This window comes from Emydura macquarii, unplaced genomic scaffold, assembly GCF_026122565.2.
Source record: "Emydura macquarii macquarii isolate MOO-44397 ecotype Brisbane River unplaced genomic scaffold, CSIRO-AGI_Emac_v2 contig_1483, whole genome shotgun sequence".
NCBI classification, from domain to species: Eukaryota; Metazoa; Chordata; order Testudines; family Chelidae; genus Emydura; species Emydura macquarii.
Window position 1 is genome coordinate 21,592,343 of NW_027131620.1, and position 15,963 is coordinate 21,608,305.

The following is a 15,963-nucleotide window of genomic DNA, read 5'->3' on the forward strand; positions in this document are numbered from 1 at the left end:
ATGATCATCTAGTCTGACCTTCTGCACAATGGAAGCCACAGAACCACACCCACCCCCTCCTGTAATAGACCAATAACCTAGGACTGAGTTATTGAAGTCCTCAAATCATGGTTTAAAGACTTCCAGGTACAGAGAATCCACCAGCAAGTGACCCGTGACCCACGCTACAGAGGAAAGTGAAAAACCCCCAAGAGTTTGGTAAATGCCTCATGTCCATTTCATGGGACATAGCAGAAAGGGAGGAAAGGTGGTGGTGTGGGGTCTGCCTATTTCCACATATGGAGAAGAATACAAGGAGAGGGTATCTTTCTCTCTTGTGGGGGGTACTTTCCTAGCCCCCAGATTAAGCTTTCCATAAATAATTCCCAAATTTACAGCCCATTTATCATCCAATATTTAGCACAATTTATTAAAATATGGATCTACGGGGGAACATGGAGTTCAGAGAAGGAAAAATAAACAATGTCTTGCCAAAGAGAATTCTTCTGTGTGTTCTTTTTTTCCCTCCTCTATTTTTAAAAGAAAAACAATCCTTCATGATAAGATCAGTGTCCGTGATGTGTGGCTCTGTTTTAACACGCCCAAGATCTGCCGGGCTTTCTCTTGCATGATGAGCTGGTCTCTGGTTCCTCCGCAAGCCACGACTTTCCATGCACTGGACATCTAGTGTGAGTGGGGGGAGAAGAGAGAGAGAGAGGAGATTTTAAAACACGCATGTAGATTACGATTTGGATGGCTGCAGAGACTGGTATATACCTTGGAACAAGAACCCAGCACTTCAAAGCATGCCACACAAAGCTAACTGACTTATTCTTACAACCCCCACAGGGTAAAGGAATCAGTATTTTTACAACCCCCAAAGGATAAAGGAATCAATATTTTAATAGCCACTTGACTGAGGGGGAGCAGACAATAGCCAGCAGCCCGATTTTCAAAAGGTCCAAGTAGCTGCGCTCCCAGAGGAGCTGAGCCATGTTGTGCCTCGGAAGAAACCTGGCTTGGTGACTTGCCGCAGATCACAGAGCCAGTCAGTGGCACAGTGGATCAGAGCGCAGCAGCACCAGGCGCTGCCCAATGGCCTTCAGCAAAAGATTACAGGAGGGGGACTCAGGGAAAGTCGTGCCCCTTGCATCACACAGCTATGCCAGGGGCTGATTCTCCAGGGAGCTTGAACTTTGCTCAGTGCAGGACCTGAGCGGGGCTTCACATCACCTACTCCTGGGCCATTCAAAGGCTGCTTTGGCCCCCGCACAGGTTAGAGGAACCTGAGGGCTGCCTGATAGCCCAAAGGGACTGTTGCCGCATTCAGGAACAGGCAGAGTGCAGAGGTGTTTGAGCGATGCCCCTTACACAGACCTCTGCCAGTGAGTGGCATGGAACGAATACGTCTGTCCTGTGCTACACAGGGGCTCCCCCTCTAGACCACAGGAACTCCCTGCTAGCTGGGCCAGAAGCTTTACAGTCCCTTTGCACTGGAAAAACTAACAGAGATTCAGGCCCCACGAGTACTGCATTCATTAACAGCAAGGCAACCACTGCAGCACCAACTCATCTTTCAGCAATGGCTCAGCTGTCAGTGCAGTTATTTAGAGCTAATTTAATTCCTGTAAGCCATTTACTTATCATCTGATCTCTTACGGCTAGCGACTCCAAAGAGAGCACTGACGTAAATCCCAAGAGCCCAATGCCGCAAATGTCATCTCTCTCTTTGGGCAGGCGAGATTTAGCAATACCCACACAGAGCATCTTGATCTAGTTCAGGATCACAGGGGCTCACCACCTCCCTCCCATGCTTTCAAGACATTATATTCCATTCTGCACCTTCAAAGCTTTATCCAGAAGTTACTGACACAGCTCTGTCAGTGATGAGAGCAATTCACTCCCACCCCATGCTGGGAGAAGCAGTTTATACAACGGACAAATTAACTGCAACAGGTCTATTCCAATTACCAATGTCTGAGACGAAAGCCACCCCTTCTGGCTGATTTTTAGCTGAAGACCAAGAGTCAGAGGTAAGAAGCAGGGTTGAGAAGTTAATTACTTGTACTTGGGCTACGTTTACACTTGACGGTGGCAAAATCGCCGCTGCCAGATCGATCTTTCAGGATTGATCGAGCGGTCAGTGAGACCCGTTCAATCAATCAGGAAGTTGACTGAGTAAGTCCACCCCTCAAGTAGCGTAGCGCTGAGTGGATGGAAACGCTGTTCCCATCGGAGCAGCGCAGTGAGAACAGCGCGCAGAAGGGAAGCAGAGCAGTCGACGTCAGTTACGCAAACTACTCTGTGTAGTTTGCGTAACTCCCGTCGACTGCCCCTGAATCGCGCGGTCAGTGTGAACCAGCCCTTGCACTCACGGGAGCTCTCAGGGGGTCTCAAAGCACCTTAAACACAAAGGTATGCTCCCTGCACCCCTGTGGGATGAGACAATGTTTTAGCCCCATTGTACAGAACAAACAGCTACGGAACAGGTTCGGTCACTTACCCAAAGACCAACAGTGGCAGAGTCATGATCTGAACCCAGAAATCCTGGCTCCCATCACTAGATAATGCCACACTGGGCCTGATAAAGGTTTGCCAGCTTGTCTAATGAGACATGTACAGGGACAGACGTAACTACTCTCCGGAGAGTTGCTCTATCCAGAAAAGGGTGATTTGTTTAGAACTGAAGTCAGCCAAACGTATAGCCATTAACATCCCTCCAAAGCTGGCTGGGCACTGGTGGAAAAGGGAAAGGAAAGGGGAGCAAGCAAAGGTCTTTAAAATACTCCTTGCTCACTGTTAGCTAGACAAGGGCCCAGTCGCCTCTGCAACCTGGGCATGCATGTGGTCTCTTGGGCCCGCGCCTATGCTAGCGGCTTCCCACCACTGCACCTCCAGCTGCGGGAGACTTCATGCATTTTAAGTAACTGAGTTATTTGGCCCTGCTTAGAACAGGTCTAGATGACACTTCAACTGGAAGCCCTTTGGGGAGCAGGAACCCTCTTTTTGTTCTGTGCATGTACAGCGCCTGGCACAATGGGGTGCAGATCCAGCCTGAGGCTCGTGGGTGCTACGCTAATTCAAATAATGGAGGGCTGCTGTTGCTACCACTGCTGGGACTGCAGCGGTAGGACTGCAATGGTGGTGAAATTAAGAAAGTTGCTGGCATAAGCAAGACCTCTTCTTATCTCTCTTGCTAAAGAGCTGGGGCAAGATTTCAGTGCTCCCATGGAAACATAGCGCAGAGCATCATAGAGATTTGCAGCAGAGATCAGACAGAGGAATTTCACCCTTCCTTCCTGCGTCTCAGTCACCCTATACTAGGGACAGCAGGGGATCTGCTCGCCCATCACTGGGGATCAGTCCAGGTGGATGTCACCGATGAAGAGCAGACATTTTGTGCCTACATTTATTTTCAAATAAAGTTTCGTAAGGAGAAAAATGAAGCCCGGAAAAGGCGAACGACTGGGACTGTCTGAGTCTGGCTGCCTACCTGCCTCCACCACCAGCAGAGCACAGCAACGATTCCCACTTGGCTGCGTCCCCTCACCTGTGACTGCTTCTGTCTCCCACAACGCACAAGGGTCACTCCCTCGGCCCCACCACCTACTTCACAGCTTCGCCCTCCCTCAACAGCACATGGCACAGCTCTTCTCCCCCACCCCCTTGGAGCAGGGGGCTAATACCCATTTGGAAAGCCCGCATCACATTGCTGGTACTGTGCAAAAAATGCATGCTTAAAACTCCCTGAAGTGGGAACAGAACTCAGAACTCTTCCCTCAGGGCTTGCAGGAGGGCGTGGGGGGATGGAGGAGGCCACCCAGAAGGGCTGCAGTCACAGTGCTGCCATGTGGCCAGGTCCATGGAGAGAGCCCCCTCCTAAAACTCTCACCAGCGATCAGGACAGTCATTGAAGGTTCTCTTGCTATTCCCTGTAGGTTCACGGGTCACTGAGGATTAAACCAACTATCTTTTAGAGATCACTAGAGGGCTGACATTTAAGCCTGCAGTTAGAACAGCCCATAATATTCCCAACAAACAAACCTCAACACTGGAAGAGATGGATGGCCCATCTCAGCTGATTCGGACAGAGGCCAATGGGTGTTTGCAGAAAGGTGGGAACTCTACAGTGTAGCTTGCTGTGCAATACCGGCTCGTGGTGGGAAGTTACCTTCCCCAGCCAGGGATCACTTCAGGCCCCGAAGCATGAAGATTAAGAGCTCTTGCTACTGTCATTCACACTGATGTGAAGCGCAGCCTGCATGGCTATGGGCCTAATCCTTCTCTGAAGCTCACTAAGCCATTTTCCTCAATCTATCCTGTGTCTCACACGGGAGAGAAACATCCAGGCCAGCAAAGAGATCACAGATACAGGAAAATCCAGGAGTGTCAGTGGTGCCTCCAGGGTTACGGAAGCATTGAGCTTTGCACTTCAAAAGCAGGATATGGCTGTGCCTTGGAAAACAGAACAAAGGCCTCCATGGATGTGGGGCTGCAGGGTGGGCTCTTTCTGCTCTCTGCAGGGCAGCTTCCACCATCAGGGTGCAGAAGCTGGGAAACATTTCAGCTTCGTCTCACAGGGACATCAATACAACTTAGACGGGCTTTAGGAAGTCCAGGATGCTATCGCAGCCCTGGAAAAGCATGGTGGAGATAGTGCCACAGGACAAGAGGGAGGAAAGCGCAGCCCTGCTGCTGACTGGCTTCGGGGCCCCTGCGCTGATCCAGAGCTGTACGTAGACTAGGTAAGCCTGAATTCCCCACACCAGGTTGTTAAATACAGTTATGACAGATGGAGAAAACGAGGCATTGGGCAGGTGGGGGAGCAAATTGCCCAGCAAATCAGTGGCAGAACCAGGAGCAGATTGCAGGACTCCAGATTGGTAATGCCCACATTGAACCTACTGTAGCCCAACATCCCCCTCACTGCCCCAGGCAAGGTGCTTCGGTTGAAATTTTAAAAACTCATCCAATTAATTTTGGGTGCAGAGCTGAGATGCCTCGGGCCTGATGGGGAGAGGTGCTGAGCAGACAGTGTTTTGATGTGTATTTTGCAATACATTGGTTTCTAGGATATTTCTCCCCTTCCTTTCCTCGAGCCCTCTGTAGCATCACATCTCCCAGCCACCCATATCCCCATCTAGCATCAAACATTCCCATGCCCCCACTAGTCAGGCTAGCCGGTCAGCACATGAAAGCCAGGGCCTGCGGTCTTTGGGGGGAGTAGAGTGTGATCAAACGTGCATCTTCCCAACAGCCCTGATTTACTCTATCATTATGCAATAAACCTTCTGCTGCTGCAATTCTCCTCTGGCCCAGAGCTGCAGGTTCCCCAGCCTGGAAGCCCCAAGGGGATCACCAGCAGTTAGCTGGGAGTAAGGGGTTGATTAGTCAGTTTGTACCCCCGTCTGTCTTCAGAGGCCAGAACTGGATCGTGAATAGAGCCGGTTGGAAAAACCCACAATCATTTTAGAATTTTTGGAAAAAAAAACCAAAACCCATCAATCCTGAGTTGGGGCGAAAAGACAAACTTCCAAAGATTTCATGAAACAAAAGTCTGGTTTTTTTTTGTTTCAGGTCAATTCAAACTTTCATTTCAATTTTGACTCTTTTAAATATTTTTTAAAGTATAAAATAAAGAAAATGTCAACCCGAAAAATAATTTTGACATTTCAATATCTGTGTTTTGTTCCAAAAAACATCAAAATCGTTTTTCCCGTTTTCTTTCTTTCACAAAAGCAAAATCGATCCGATTTCACTAAAAAGCTGGGTTTAACTGAAATGGTATTTCCCAACGGCAAACTGTGTCGATTAGCACTTTCTGGCCAACGCTACATGCGAACCCTCCTCACAGGTCCTGAGATCCAGAGCGAGTGATTCTGGGAATGCCCTCTGCTATGACTGCTCTGAGTGGCTGAATACAAGCGTCTAGTAACTAGGAGGAAGCGAGTTCTTGGTTTAGAGGGAAGAATGGTGCTCCCTTCAGCTCCAAGGACCCACAGATGGCACTGCACAGCACTGCAAGCTAACCCTCCTCCCACAGGCTGGGTGGGGACTCCGTTCCTATCCTCTGCCCCCTCAGGAGAAGAAAGGGTATGTCTACCCGGCAATAAAAGCCTCACGGCACAGCCATGGCTGGCCAAGGTCCGCTGACTTGGACTCTCAGGGCCTAGTCTGTGGGGCTCTAAAGCTTCCATGTAGACGTTTGGGCTCGGGCGGGAGCTTGGGCTTTGCAACCCTCCCCCCATGTGGGCTCTCAAAGCCCAGGTTCAAGCCTGAACATCTACACCACAACTTTAGAGCCCTGCAGCCGGAGTCCCGCAGCCCACGTCAGCTGCCCCAGTTCTGAGACGCCATGCTCCCAGCTTTTTATCGCAGTGTAGACACGGTGACCAAAGCTAAGCTCAGGACACGAAACCAGAGCCTTGCTCTGGGCAGTGAGTGGCACTAGCATGGGTATTCTGAGCTGTCGTGCTGTACTCCAGGGACACAGCTCTCCGCTGACTCAGGCTAACACCTCCCTTTCACCGACCCAGGAGGGACAGGGTTTCTGCAGCCCGCTAAGCCTTTTGGGTGGACGGCAGGGCTGGCATTTACCGGAGTGGGTGGTCTGAATTGGCTTGGGATCTTCCTGGAGGACGAAGTCTTCTCAGTCTTCACCTGCACAAATCCCCTATTGAGCAAACTGCTGTCATCCTTGCTGCTTGAAGAGGAAAGGTTTAGAGACCTCGAAAGGAAACTCACAGACTGCAGCAAAAAAACAAACAAACAAAAAAAAAACCACACACACACCAAGAAACAAGTTAGTTCACTTCCTTACACTGGAAAATGCCACTTCGCTAGATCCCTTAACTTGTGTTCCTGTATTCTCCTGGCCATGCATTTAAACTGTACTAGTAACAGCATGTAAGGATGCTAGCAAGGTTCTACCTTCATGGAGAGTATTTCTCAGGAACCCTGCTAGCCAAATTTCCCCGGTTCTCAAGAGACATTAGGCAGGACTATTATGCTAGATCCATGTCAGCAATGGCTCTGTCTAAACATGGTCTTTGCCTGGGGAGGGAAAGCAGCCAAGAGCCCTCTTTTCCTATGGGGAGCAACGCAGTTTAACGGTAGCACAGACAGGGCCAAAGAGACAGAACCGAATGACTTCTGACAGGCTTGGGATGTCTCTGCAGCACACATCCTGAGTTTATACCCTACAGATAAGGACAATCAAAACAGAGGGCTAGGTTTGTGTGCATAATTTCCCAGCCAGCTAGGAGTGGCTGGAAATGGGGAGGTAACTACTCCAGATAGAAATAAGTTGTAACTTGCCTTTTAAAAGGCATTCTCCAAGCACATGCTAGATGCACCCCAGAATACATTACTTTGCTATTTGTGACAATTGGAAGAAAAAAGAATATCATCAGTTGGGATGAGATTTCTAGTATTAAGGCTTTTCTACATGAGAAGTTATTCCTTCTGAAGTGGATTAAACTAATTTGGAATGAGGCATTCTGATTCCAGAAGGTAAGCATCTACATACAGTTAATTGGGAATAGCTATTCTGCTTTAAATTCACACCATCCCATAACCTGAATTAGCTTCCCTGTGTAGACAAGTCCTTAGAAAGGCCCTAAAATCATGCATTCTGAGTATTTTTAGCATGCCCAGTAGCACAGCGGATTGAAACAGGAGGGAGTTTTTGTTGTTTTTCCTTAAAGAATCAGCAAAATTCAAGATTTAATGTCTCTCCTCCCATACAGCCCTGCTTAGTAGCAATTTTTGGCACAAGAACAGAGTATTAACTCATGTTTTCATTTTTCTTTGCTGTTCACCTTCACATTCACTGACGAGGAACACACTGCATCAGAAGATCTTTCCATAGCATGGAAATTAAGGACAGCTCTACACTAAGGAATTAGATCAGCACAGCTACATCGCTCAGGGGTGTGGAAAAGTCACACCCCTGACTGATGCAGTTAAACCAACCTGACCCCCAGTGTAGACAGTGCTAGGTTGATGGGAGAACTCTCCCATCGCCAAAATTACTGCCTGTCGGGCAGGTACTCTGATGGGAGAAGAGCTCCCATCATGTACGTAGCATCTTCACTGAAGTGCTACAATAGCATCGCTGAAGCGTTTTTAGTGTCGACCTGCCCTAAGGCACGTAATTGCAGTACAACAACGGGTGTTTGGAGGAGTACACTGTTAGGCAGCTTAGGCACAAATGTCAATTTTAGTTCCTCAGCCCCCAGCCACTGCCCCCAGCAAAAAGTAAACCAGGGTATGTTTGCAGTGGTGTTGTAGCCATGTTGGTCCCAGGATGTTAGAGAGACAAGGAGGGTGAGGGAATATCTTTTAATGGACCAACTTCTGCAGGTAGATGAGACAAGCTTTCGAGCTGCACCGAGCTCTTCTTCAGGTCTGGGAAAAGTAACCAGAGCGTCACCAGTGAGGACTTCACATCTGGATTTCTCTTTCCAGACCTGAAGCAGAGCTCGGTGCAGCTCAATGGCTCGTCTCCTCTACCAGCAGAAGTTGGTCCATTAAAAGACATTTCCTCGCCCACCCGGTCTCTGTACAAGGGTATGTCTACTCTGCTCCAGGGAGAGAGCCTCCCAGCCCAGGTCCATAGACTGGAGCCAGTGGGGCTTGGGCTGGTATGCTGAAAACAGCTGTGTAGAAAGCGCTTTGAAGTTGTGGCTTGAGCTCTAAAGACTCCCTGCCCCAAGGTTCAGAACCCAAGCTCCAGCTCCAGCCACAACAACATCTACACAGCTATTTTTAACGCGCTAGCGCAGGCCCCCCCAGTGCAAGTCTGCAGACCAAGGCTCGTGTAGACGTACCCAAAGACCTAGTGAGCGGAAAGCTTTTCATTAAGTGCATTTAAAGAATTCAGTTAATGTCTGTGTGTAGCTCTAGACACTCCCCTGCTCTGTGTGCCATCCAAACACGACAGCGCATGGGAGCAAGAAAATGAAAGCAGCTTGTCTATTTTCGTTGTGCAATGAAAGGTAGCACTGACAGCGAGATACTGTTGGATTTTTCGTTCTCCCAGTTATAAAAGTTGGAATGCTGTTTGCTGTCTGCACTATACTATTGTGTTTTTAAAACCACATGGGTCAAATTCATCCTGGCTGCAACTCCACTGAAGTCCATGGCATTACACCAGGGACTGAACGTGGACCTAAATCTGCATCTTGGCAAACCTATTTCCCTTTCACAAGCTCCATAATCAAACACTGATCATTGCACCAGACTTAATGGGGCACAAGAACACCACACTGAATAAGAAATTCACGTCTAATAAAATTCACTGAAGAGCCGCATGTTTCACAAGAGCTCTCACCAAAATGCTCCATTTTTTTTATACCTGATCTTGCAAATAACGCACACAGAATGGGCTCATTTTGGTGGGTTTTGCTGTGTTGTATTTAGTATTTCAGATATTCAGTGCTTCAGAGAGGAGAGGTTTACAATGGGATCAGAAAGCACAATGTGTACGACACTAAGTCAAGGCCAGCCCTTCTCCAATACATATAGTACCATGTGCATTACCTAACAGAGCAGCAGGAAGTGGACAGCCAAGTTCAAGCTACAACATCCACATGGATGGAGAAAAGAGGAGACGCGAGGTAATGTTGCTAGCAAGTCTTTCCATCCTATCACTAGGTTTATCTCACTAAGTATTTGTTTTGATGACACACCTAAAGCCCCAGTTAATACAGTATAGTCAACCAGATCTCATAGCTGTCCTCTGACATTTCTGATTGTTCCTGTGTTTCAGAGATGTTTGCAGAGGAATCCCACTTGTGGCCAGCCAATAACCCCCTCAAGTCTTCCTCTGCATTCACACAGATATGTCTTATCATGCAAGCACACTTCTCACAACGTCTGTGTCCAGCTCTCCCTCCCCACCTTCATCTGACCTGGGCTCTTTTGAAGCAGATGTTCTTGGGCATGGCAGACACAGTCAGCTTCACGTCCTCATCCACAATGTCCAAGGCGAGAGACTTCCTGACCTTCTTGATTGGACTCCGGTGCAGCTGGGAAACATGAGAGAAGCAAAGCAGGCCACCGTTAAGTGCTAGCCTGAAGGGAAGACAAAGCAATAGCAACAGGGAAAGTGGGGCTGAGCTTGCATTTTCTAGTCCTGTGGAGAGCGGGAAAGGTCACCATTGTATATAACTGCTTGGGCGTGAGGGGCTGGGGACCACCACGGAGGATTAGTGGCTTTAAAACATTTCCTGTGTATTTCACTGTGGTCTAAAAGACCAGAGATCCACAACCCCTGGTGGCTTAACGCCTGCCTTTACAGAGCAGGGAAAAGCTTCCCAACTCCACCTCACCACAGGGCCTATTCAAGAGGGGCCACCTCTAGAGTGCTGAGTGGGGAGCTCCGTCCCTTTGTCCCAGGCACTGCATGTACTCTCTGCCAAGAGGATGAGGTGGCTCATGGGGGGGCTGCCTGTCCACTGAGATTCACCAGCATGGTTCATGCAGGCCAGCTCTTTTACAGCAACCTCTTTACAGCTACATTGGGACAGCAACCCAAGGGCAAAAAGGCTCCATGTCCCACTACGAAGCCCACGTCATCCAATCGCCCTGGGTGCAGAAGTTCTGAATGAACAATCTCTCTCTTCTGAGGGTATTTTAAACAGTCAAACCAACCATCCCAGATGCAGGGGACACATCCGGAGACGCAGGGCTCACCAATGGCCATGAGCAAGCTAGGGTACCTGTGCCGCGGCACAGGGAGCTCAAATGCCTGAGGCTCTTTTAGGTGAGGGTTGCAGAAAGTCACATCACGTCCAGCATTGACAGACAGCGAAAACAACGCTGGGTCTTTCCTGTGACCGTCACAGCCCACATAAGGGCCCCCATTCTCTCCCATGGGACGTGGCACAGCTTTTATTGGTATGGTTTCAAGCACCGAGAACAACGCATTTTTAAAAAAGAAATCCCTGCAAAGCCAGGAAGGGCAGGGCCGAGACGGAATTGGGCCAGGAGGCCTGGGCTAACGTTCCAAGCCTTGGGAGAAGTGACAGGGGATCTTCACTCTCCATAGTGCTCAGAGCCTCAGTTCTAAGTCTGAGCTGAGAGATAACTCCTGCCAGCATCGTGCTGGGGCACTGAGTCAGGACAGGCAAGGCCACGATCCAGACACACTGTGAGCACACGAGTAGCCCATTAACTCCAGTGGGACTGTCGTGCTTAAAGTTAAGCACGTGCTCAAGTGCTCTGCGGAATCAGACCCTTAGCAGGAAGGGTGCCAGCAACTAAACCACCAACTTCCCTGCAGCACCTGGGCTTTCCTCAGACTCTCCACCCCAGCACTGCCCTGGCCCAACCCTGCATGAGAGACCCAGCAGGATCACAGCAGGGACAGCGTGATAGCAGCTGTAAGACGCGACACTCACTCCTTGTTTCCTTTTCTGTTTCTCAGGCTTCATGTCATCCTCTATGATCAACTCGATGCCAGCTTCGCTCCGGAGCACTTCCTTCAAGTCTTCTTCCAGGTGAGGGGTCTGCGGCTGGGGTGAATGACATCGGGGGGGACACAGCACAGGATGCTTTGTCAGGATTTACAGGGCAGACTACATTTACGTGTCAGCATTTACACTGCAGATGAACCTCAGTGGAGACATCCCACTGCAGCTCACAGTGCAGGGTCATTGTTCATTTCTTTGTGTGAATGACAGGAGAGATCTGCCAGCCTGGCCTCTATACAGAATCTTGATGGAGCGGAGATACAGGACCCCACAGCAGAAGCTTCAAGAGATCAAGTGCATCAACAATCTCAGACACTTGTTTGGCAGGCAAGGGGTGCCAGACCCATAGTCTGACTTCCCAGCTGGTCTACACAGCATCGCTGGTTATTCTGGAATAGGTACAAGGTCTCCAGTCGATGGGGAGTCCCATACAACTGCTAAACCCACAGGAGACAAACCATTTGGTTGGTTTCTTTTCAGGCTCATGAAGGAACCAAAAGCTGCATCATGAACACAGGGGGCTTACAAAGTATCTAAGTCCTGTGGTTGCTTATTGGAGCATATTCACCATGCCATTTTAGACCCCCCACTGCCACCCCATCTCAGTCAAGGAGAGTGCCCCATACCCGAGCACCCTGGTAACGTTAACAACGCAAACAGAAATGCTCGAAGATTAACTGAGGGGCCCTTTGGTGCCACATATCCCAGAGCCCTTGCACTGGCAGTTCATGCCAGCATATTCAAGAGTGAGGAGGAATTTTTGGTGACTATTTAGATGGAAGCCAGGCTGGGGGGGGGCTCTAGTCATTGGGGATCTACGGGAGCAGAGCTAGTAGCACTGGACGATGCTAGGATGGGCATGCGTGTTGGTTCAATACACACCAGTGGCCTCATTGCGCCGTACTTTTCCAGGGCGTTCTTAAAAGGCGTGGGCGTATGGGGCGTGTTGTCCACTACGTATTTCTGATCTGGGGTGACAAACCTGCCAGCAGAGAGAGAGGAGTTCAGGAGCAGAGCACAGCATGCAGGTGTGTCCCCCAGCGCTCCCCCCACAAGAGACGGAAGCATGCTCTGGTCGTCCAGCCCAAGGTCCGCACAGCCCCACCTTCTGAGAGCACAGAAACCCCCTGCCACTCCAGACACAGCAACCGGGCTCTGACATCACAATAGCAGGGATGACATGAGGAGGCTCCTGCTGCCTGGTTGGCTGTGCTCAAGGGACTTGGTTGGGGCGAGAAAAGCAGGTGCTAAAGAGCAATGGAATAGCAGACATGGTCTCTGGCAGCGCCACCCAAGCCGCTCTGACAGAGCCAGGCATTATTCAGTCAGCATCAATATCAGATGTCCTGGCGACCACTTTTCAGTCACCAAGGTGGGTGACGCACAGATCCGCACCCACAGCCCATCCCTCTCCCACCCACCCGTCTCACTCTGATCTTGGGCACGCAACGCATAGGGCTGCAGGAAAGGCTCTGGCTCAGACAATGCTAGGTAATGCATTCTAATGTCTACATGGGGGAAATGGACCAGCACAGCTATTCAGCCACAGTTAAGATATTCTGGAATAACTCCCCCATGTGGATGCTCTTCTGGAATAAATGCAATTTTATTCCGGCACAGTTATCCTGCTTTGTGAGTGGAGTGATTATTGTGGGATAAAGTGACTTTTAATCTGGAACTGTGTCCACGTGGGAAAGTTACTCTGGAAAAGCTATGCCCATCCATTTCCCAGGGTGGACCAGGCTTAAGAGGGCAGCATGCTTCATGAATTGTCTGTCAGGCAGGGGATACACCTATTGACTCCACACAGCGGGGCGGAATTACAGGCGTCTGGAAAGCCCTGTCTACCACCAGGCCCTTAGCCCAGTAATATTCCCCAGACAGACATGTGCACAGAAGCAAAAGCTTCATCCTGTGCAGACAGAGCAGGTTCTAGCACCAGGAGCACCAGGACTGGGCACTTAAGAGTAATCCACCAGCTGAGCGGTGGGTGAAGGTGTGAAATATTTCCCTGCCTTTGAAGATGAAGGGCAGAACATAATCCAAGAAATGGCTTCCGAGCTGACCCTTCCAGCTGAATGCCCTTCCAGCCAGAATGTGCGAGAGGCGCACCCAGCAGCATGCGGAAGAAACTGCTTTGGTGAGAGGCACTTCATCACCATGAGCAGATCCCACTGGCAGGACTTCCCCCTTCCGGGCCCTGCCTCTACAAACTTGCCTTGCTCACTTTAAATACTCTAGCCCACTTTACAGTCAGCTTCAGCAGGTTCAGCCCACAATTCACCATTAACATACATTACAATACAGCAGCCCTCCCGAAAACCAGAATGCACCTGTGGGACTCGAAAATGAGATAAAGCCCACGATTTGCAGCCCCCCTTTCCTTCCCCTGGGGATGCCACAGCTACAGGACACCATTCCTGGGATGGGCAAGCCTCCCTGTGGTGTGATGCAAACCGGGATGGGGCATGCCTTACGCTGAGTTTTTCTGATGCAGTGGGGTCTTGTCCCTGTGGAGCGGGGTGGTCACTATCACTTTCTGACTGCACACGGGCGTGGAGGTCAGGGACGGGTTTTCCAACTCCAGTGTGTCCTGTTTGGTCCAGAAGTTTAAGAACTGCCAAGCGAGGGAAAGAATGAAACACAGAGAACACACTTAGCAGGCTGGGAAACACAAGGCTATCACTAGCCATTAGATTATGATAGTTCTACTGCATTTAAAAAAGGAGCTAGCACACTGACTGGTAAGTATTTTTGCTACCAATATGGTAAAAAATATTCCCCTCCACAGAACAGGAGATCCAGACTTTGCCCTGATCCACACACAGCTTTTGAACCCGATAACTATGTCAGTTGGGGGGGCTGATTTTTTTAACCTAGTATGGATGCAGTTTTATATATCCTAGTATGGATGCAGGATAAAGGTGCCTTATAGCAGTGCAACTTATTTCTCTTCATAGCTTATGGGGATAGATATGCCAATATAAGTGTACCAGCTCAGCTGCGTCCACCCATGGGCAAAGAAGGGTGTGCATGTACTGCTTTTTTACATGGATGTCGTTACAGCTGTACGTGTGTGTCTAGCAAGGCCCCAGGGGGAAAAGGTGTGCTGGCTACCTTGAGTTAGCACAAGGTAAGTGCTAGTGAAGACGGGGCAGCTTGTGGTTTTCACACGAGTAAGCAGGTCAAGTAAAGCCTATGCTTTCCCAGAGTCTTTAACTCAGCCTGGTAACTCATGTTAAAACCACACACTGCCTCCTCTTCATCAGGCTTTTACCCCATGCTCGTAATTCACGGTAAGGACATGCCATTATTCCTAGGGAAGACGAGGCCAGCGAGGAAAATGCCCTCCAGGTGCCCCCCACGCTCTTATACCACTCAGGGCAAGAGTTATTTTTGTTACATTCACTGCAGGAGACCAACCTTGCGGTTGGAGGAACCTTGTGGTTGCTGGGTATTGAGAGATCAGCTTTCTGCCCAGCTCTGCCACGGAGTCACTGTGAGGCAGTAACCCATGATCTCTGTGCCTGTGAAAATGGGGGATCCTGCACTGCCTCCCAGGACGGCTCTAACATTGCCACAGTGATGTACAGAGAGGAGGACGATGAACCCATCAGGGCCATCAGAGGGGAGAAATCATGAGACGCTCTGCACCAAAATCCACAGGCCTCCACCACATCAGCTAAAAGGAGTAACTGGCTCTTATCCTCTGTGCTGGTCAGGGACCAGAGGGAAGCATGACCACACACAAGGTCTGCCTGGGGAGGTTACACATGTATAGTTCGGTAGTGCCGGAAGGCCAATTGTCCCCTGCATTCCTCTTTAAATCTTTCCTTTGCAGTGATACCTACCAAAAAAAACCCTTGACTATAGTTAGGCAGCTGATGTGCTGAGACCATGGCCTGTCATGCTGACCAGTATTGCCTCAGGCCTAGTCTACAGGACAGAGTTACGTCAGTGCAAGTCAGCTTACGTCAACCTAACTACAGAAGCGTCTACACTTAAATTTCACTCCGGCCGACGTAACTGCTCAGCTACACCGACCTAATAACTCCACCTCCACAAGCAACACGGAGTCAAGGTCGATGTTAGGTTGCTCATGTCAATGGTTACTGGTTTTCAGGAGCCTTTCCTCAATGCCTCACACTGACAACACAATCAATACAAGCACTTCTAGTGAGGACGTGCACCTCCAACACAGCTAGGAAAATGTGGACACGCGCAAGCAATGTGATGTGTGCCGACATAATTTAGATTGACTTAATTTTGTAATGCAGACATGACCTTATTGTTTCCTTGTACTCTCCCATCTCTCTGTCTCCATCTGTTGTCTCTTGTCTCATATATTTAGACTGCAAGGTCTTTAGGGCAGGGACTGTCTTGTTTTTCAGCGTTTGTACAGCACCTAGCACAAAGGGGTCCTTGTCAATAACTAGGACTCCTCAGTGCTATGATAACACAAACAATGATAAAATTGTGTTAAGCCCAGTACAAACACAGAATAAGC

The 15,963-nt window shown here is 49.5% G+C and overlaps 1 protein-coding gene across 2 annotated transcripts in view; it reads right to left on the reverse strand.

Moving 5' to 3' along the window:
• Window positions 1–381: 381 nt before the first annotated feature.
• Window positions 382–15,963, reverse strand: part of MYBL2 (MYB proto-oncogene like 2) — a 40,405-nt gene continuing 24,823 nt past the window's right edge. For both annotated transcript variants that reach the window (XM_067554656.1, XM_067554657.1), the window contains exons 9-14: window positions 13,934–14,073; window positions 12,339–12,438; window positions 11,385–11,498; window positions 9,894–10,010; window positions 6,577–6,726; window positions 382–663 (exon numbers count right to left, since the gene is read on the reverse strand). In XM_067554656.1, the coding sequence (XP_067410757.1) occupies window positions 535–663; window positions 6,577–6,726; window positions 9,894–10,010; window positions 11,385–11,498; window positions 12,339–12,438; window positions 13,934–14,073 (750 nt within the window). In that variant the 3' untranslated portion in view covers window positions 382–534. The remainder of the gene's footprint in view (window positions 664–6,576; window positions 6,727–9,893; window positions 10,011–11,384; window positions 11,499–12,338; window positions 12,439–13,933; window positions 14,074–15,963) is intronic.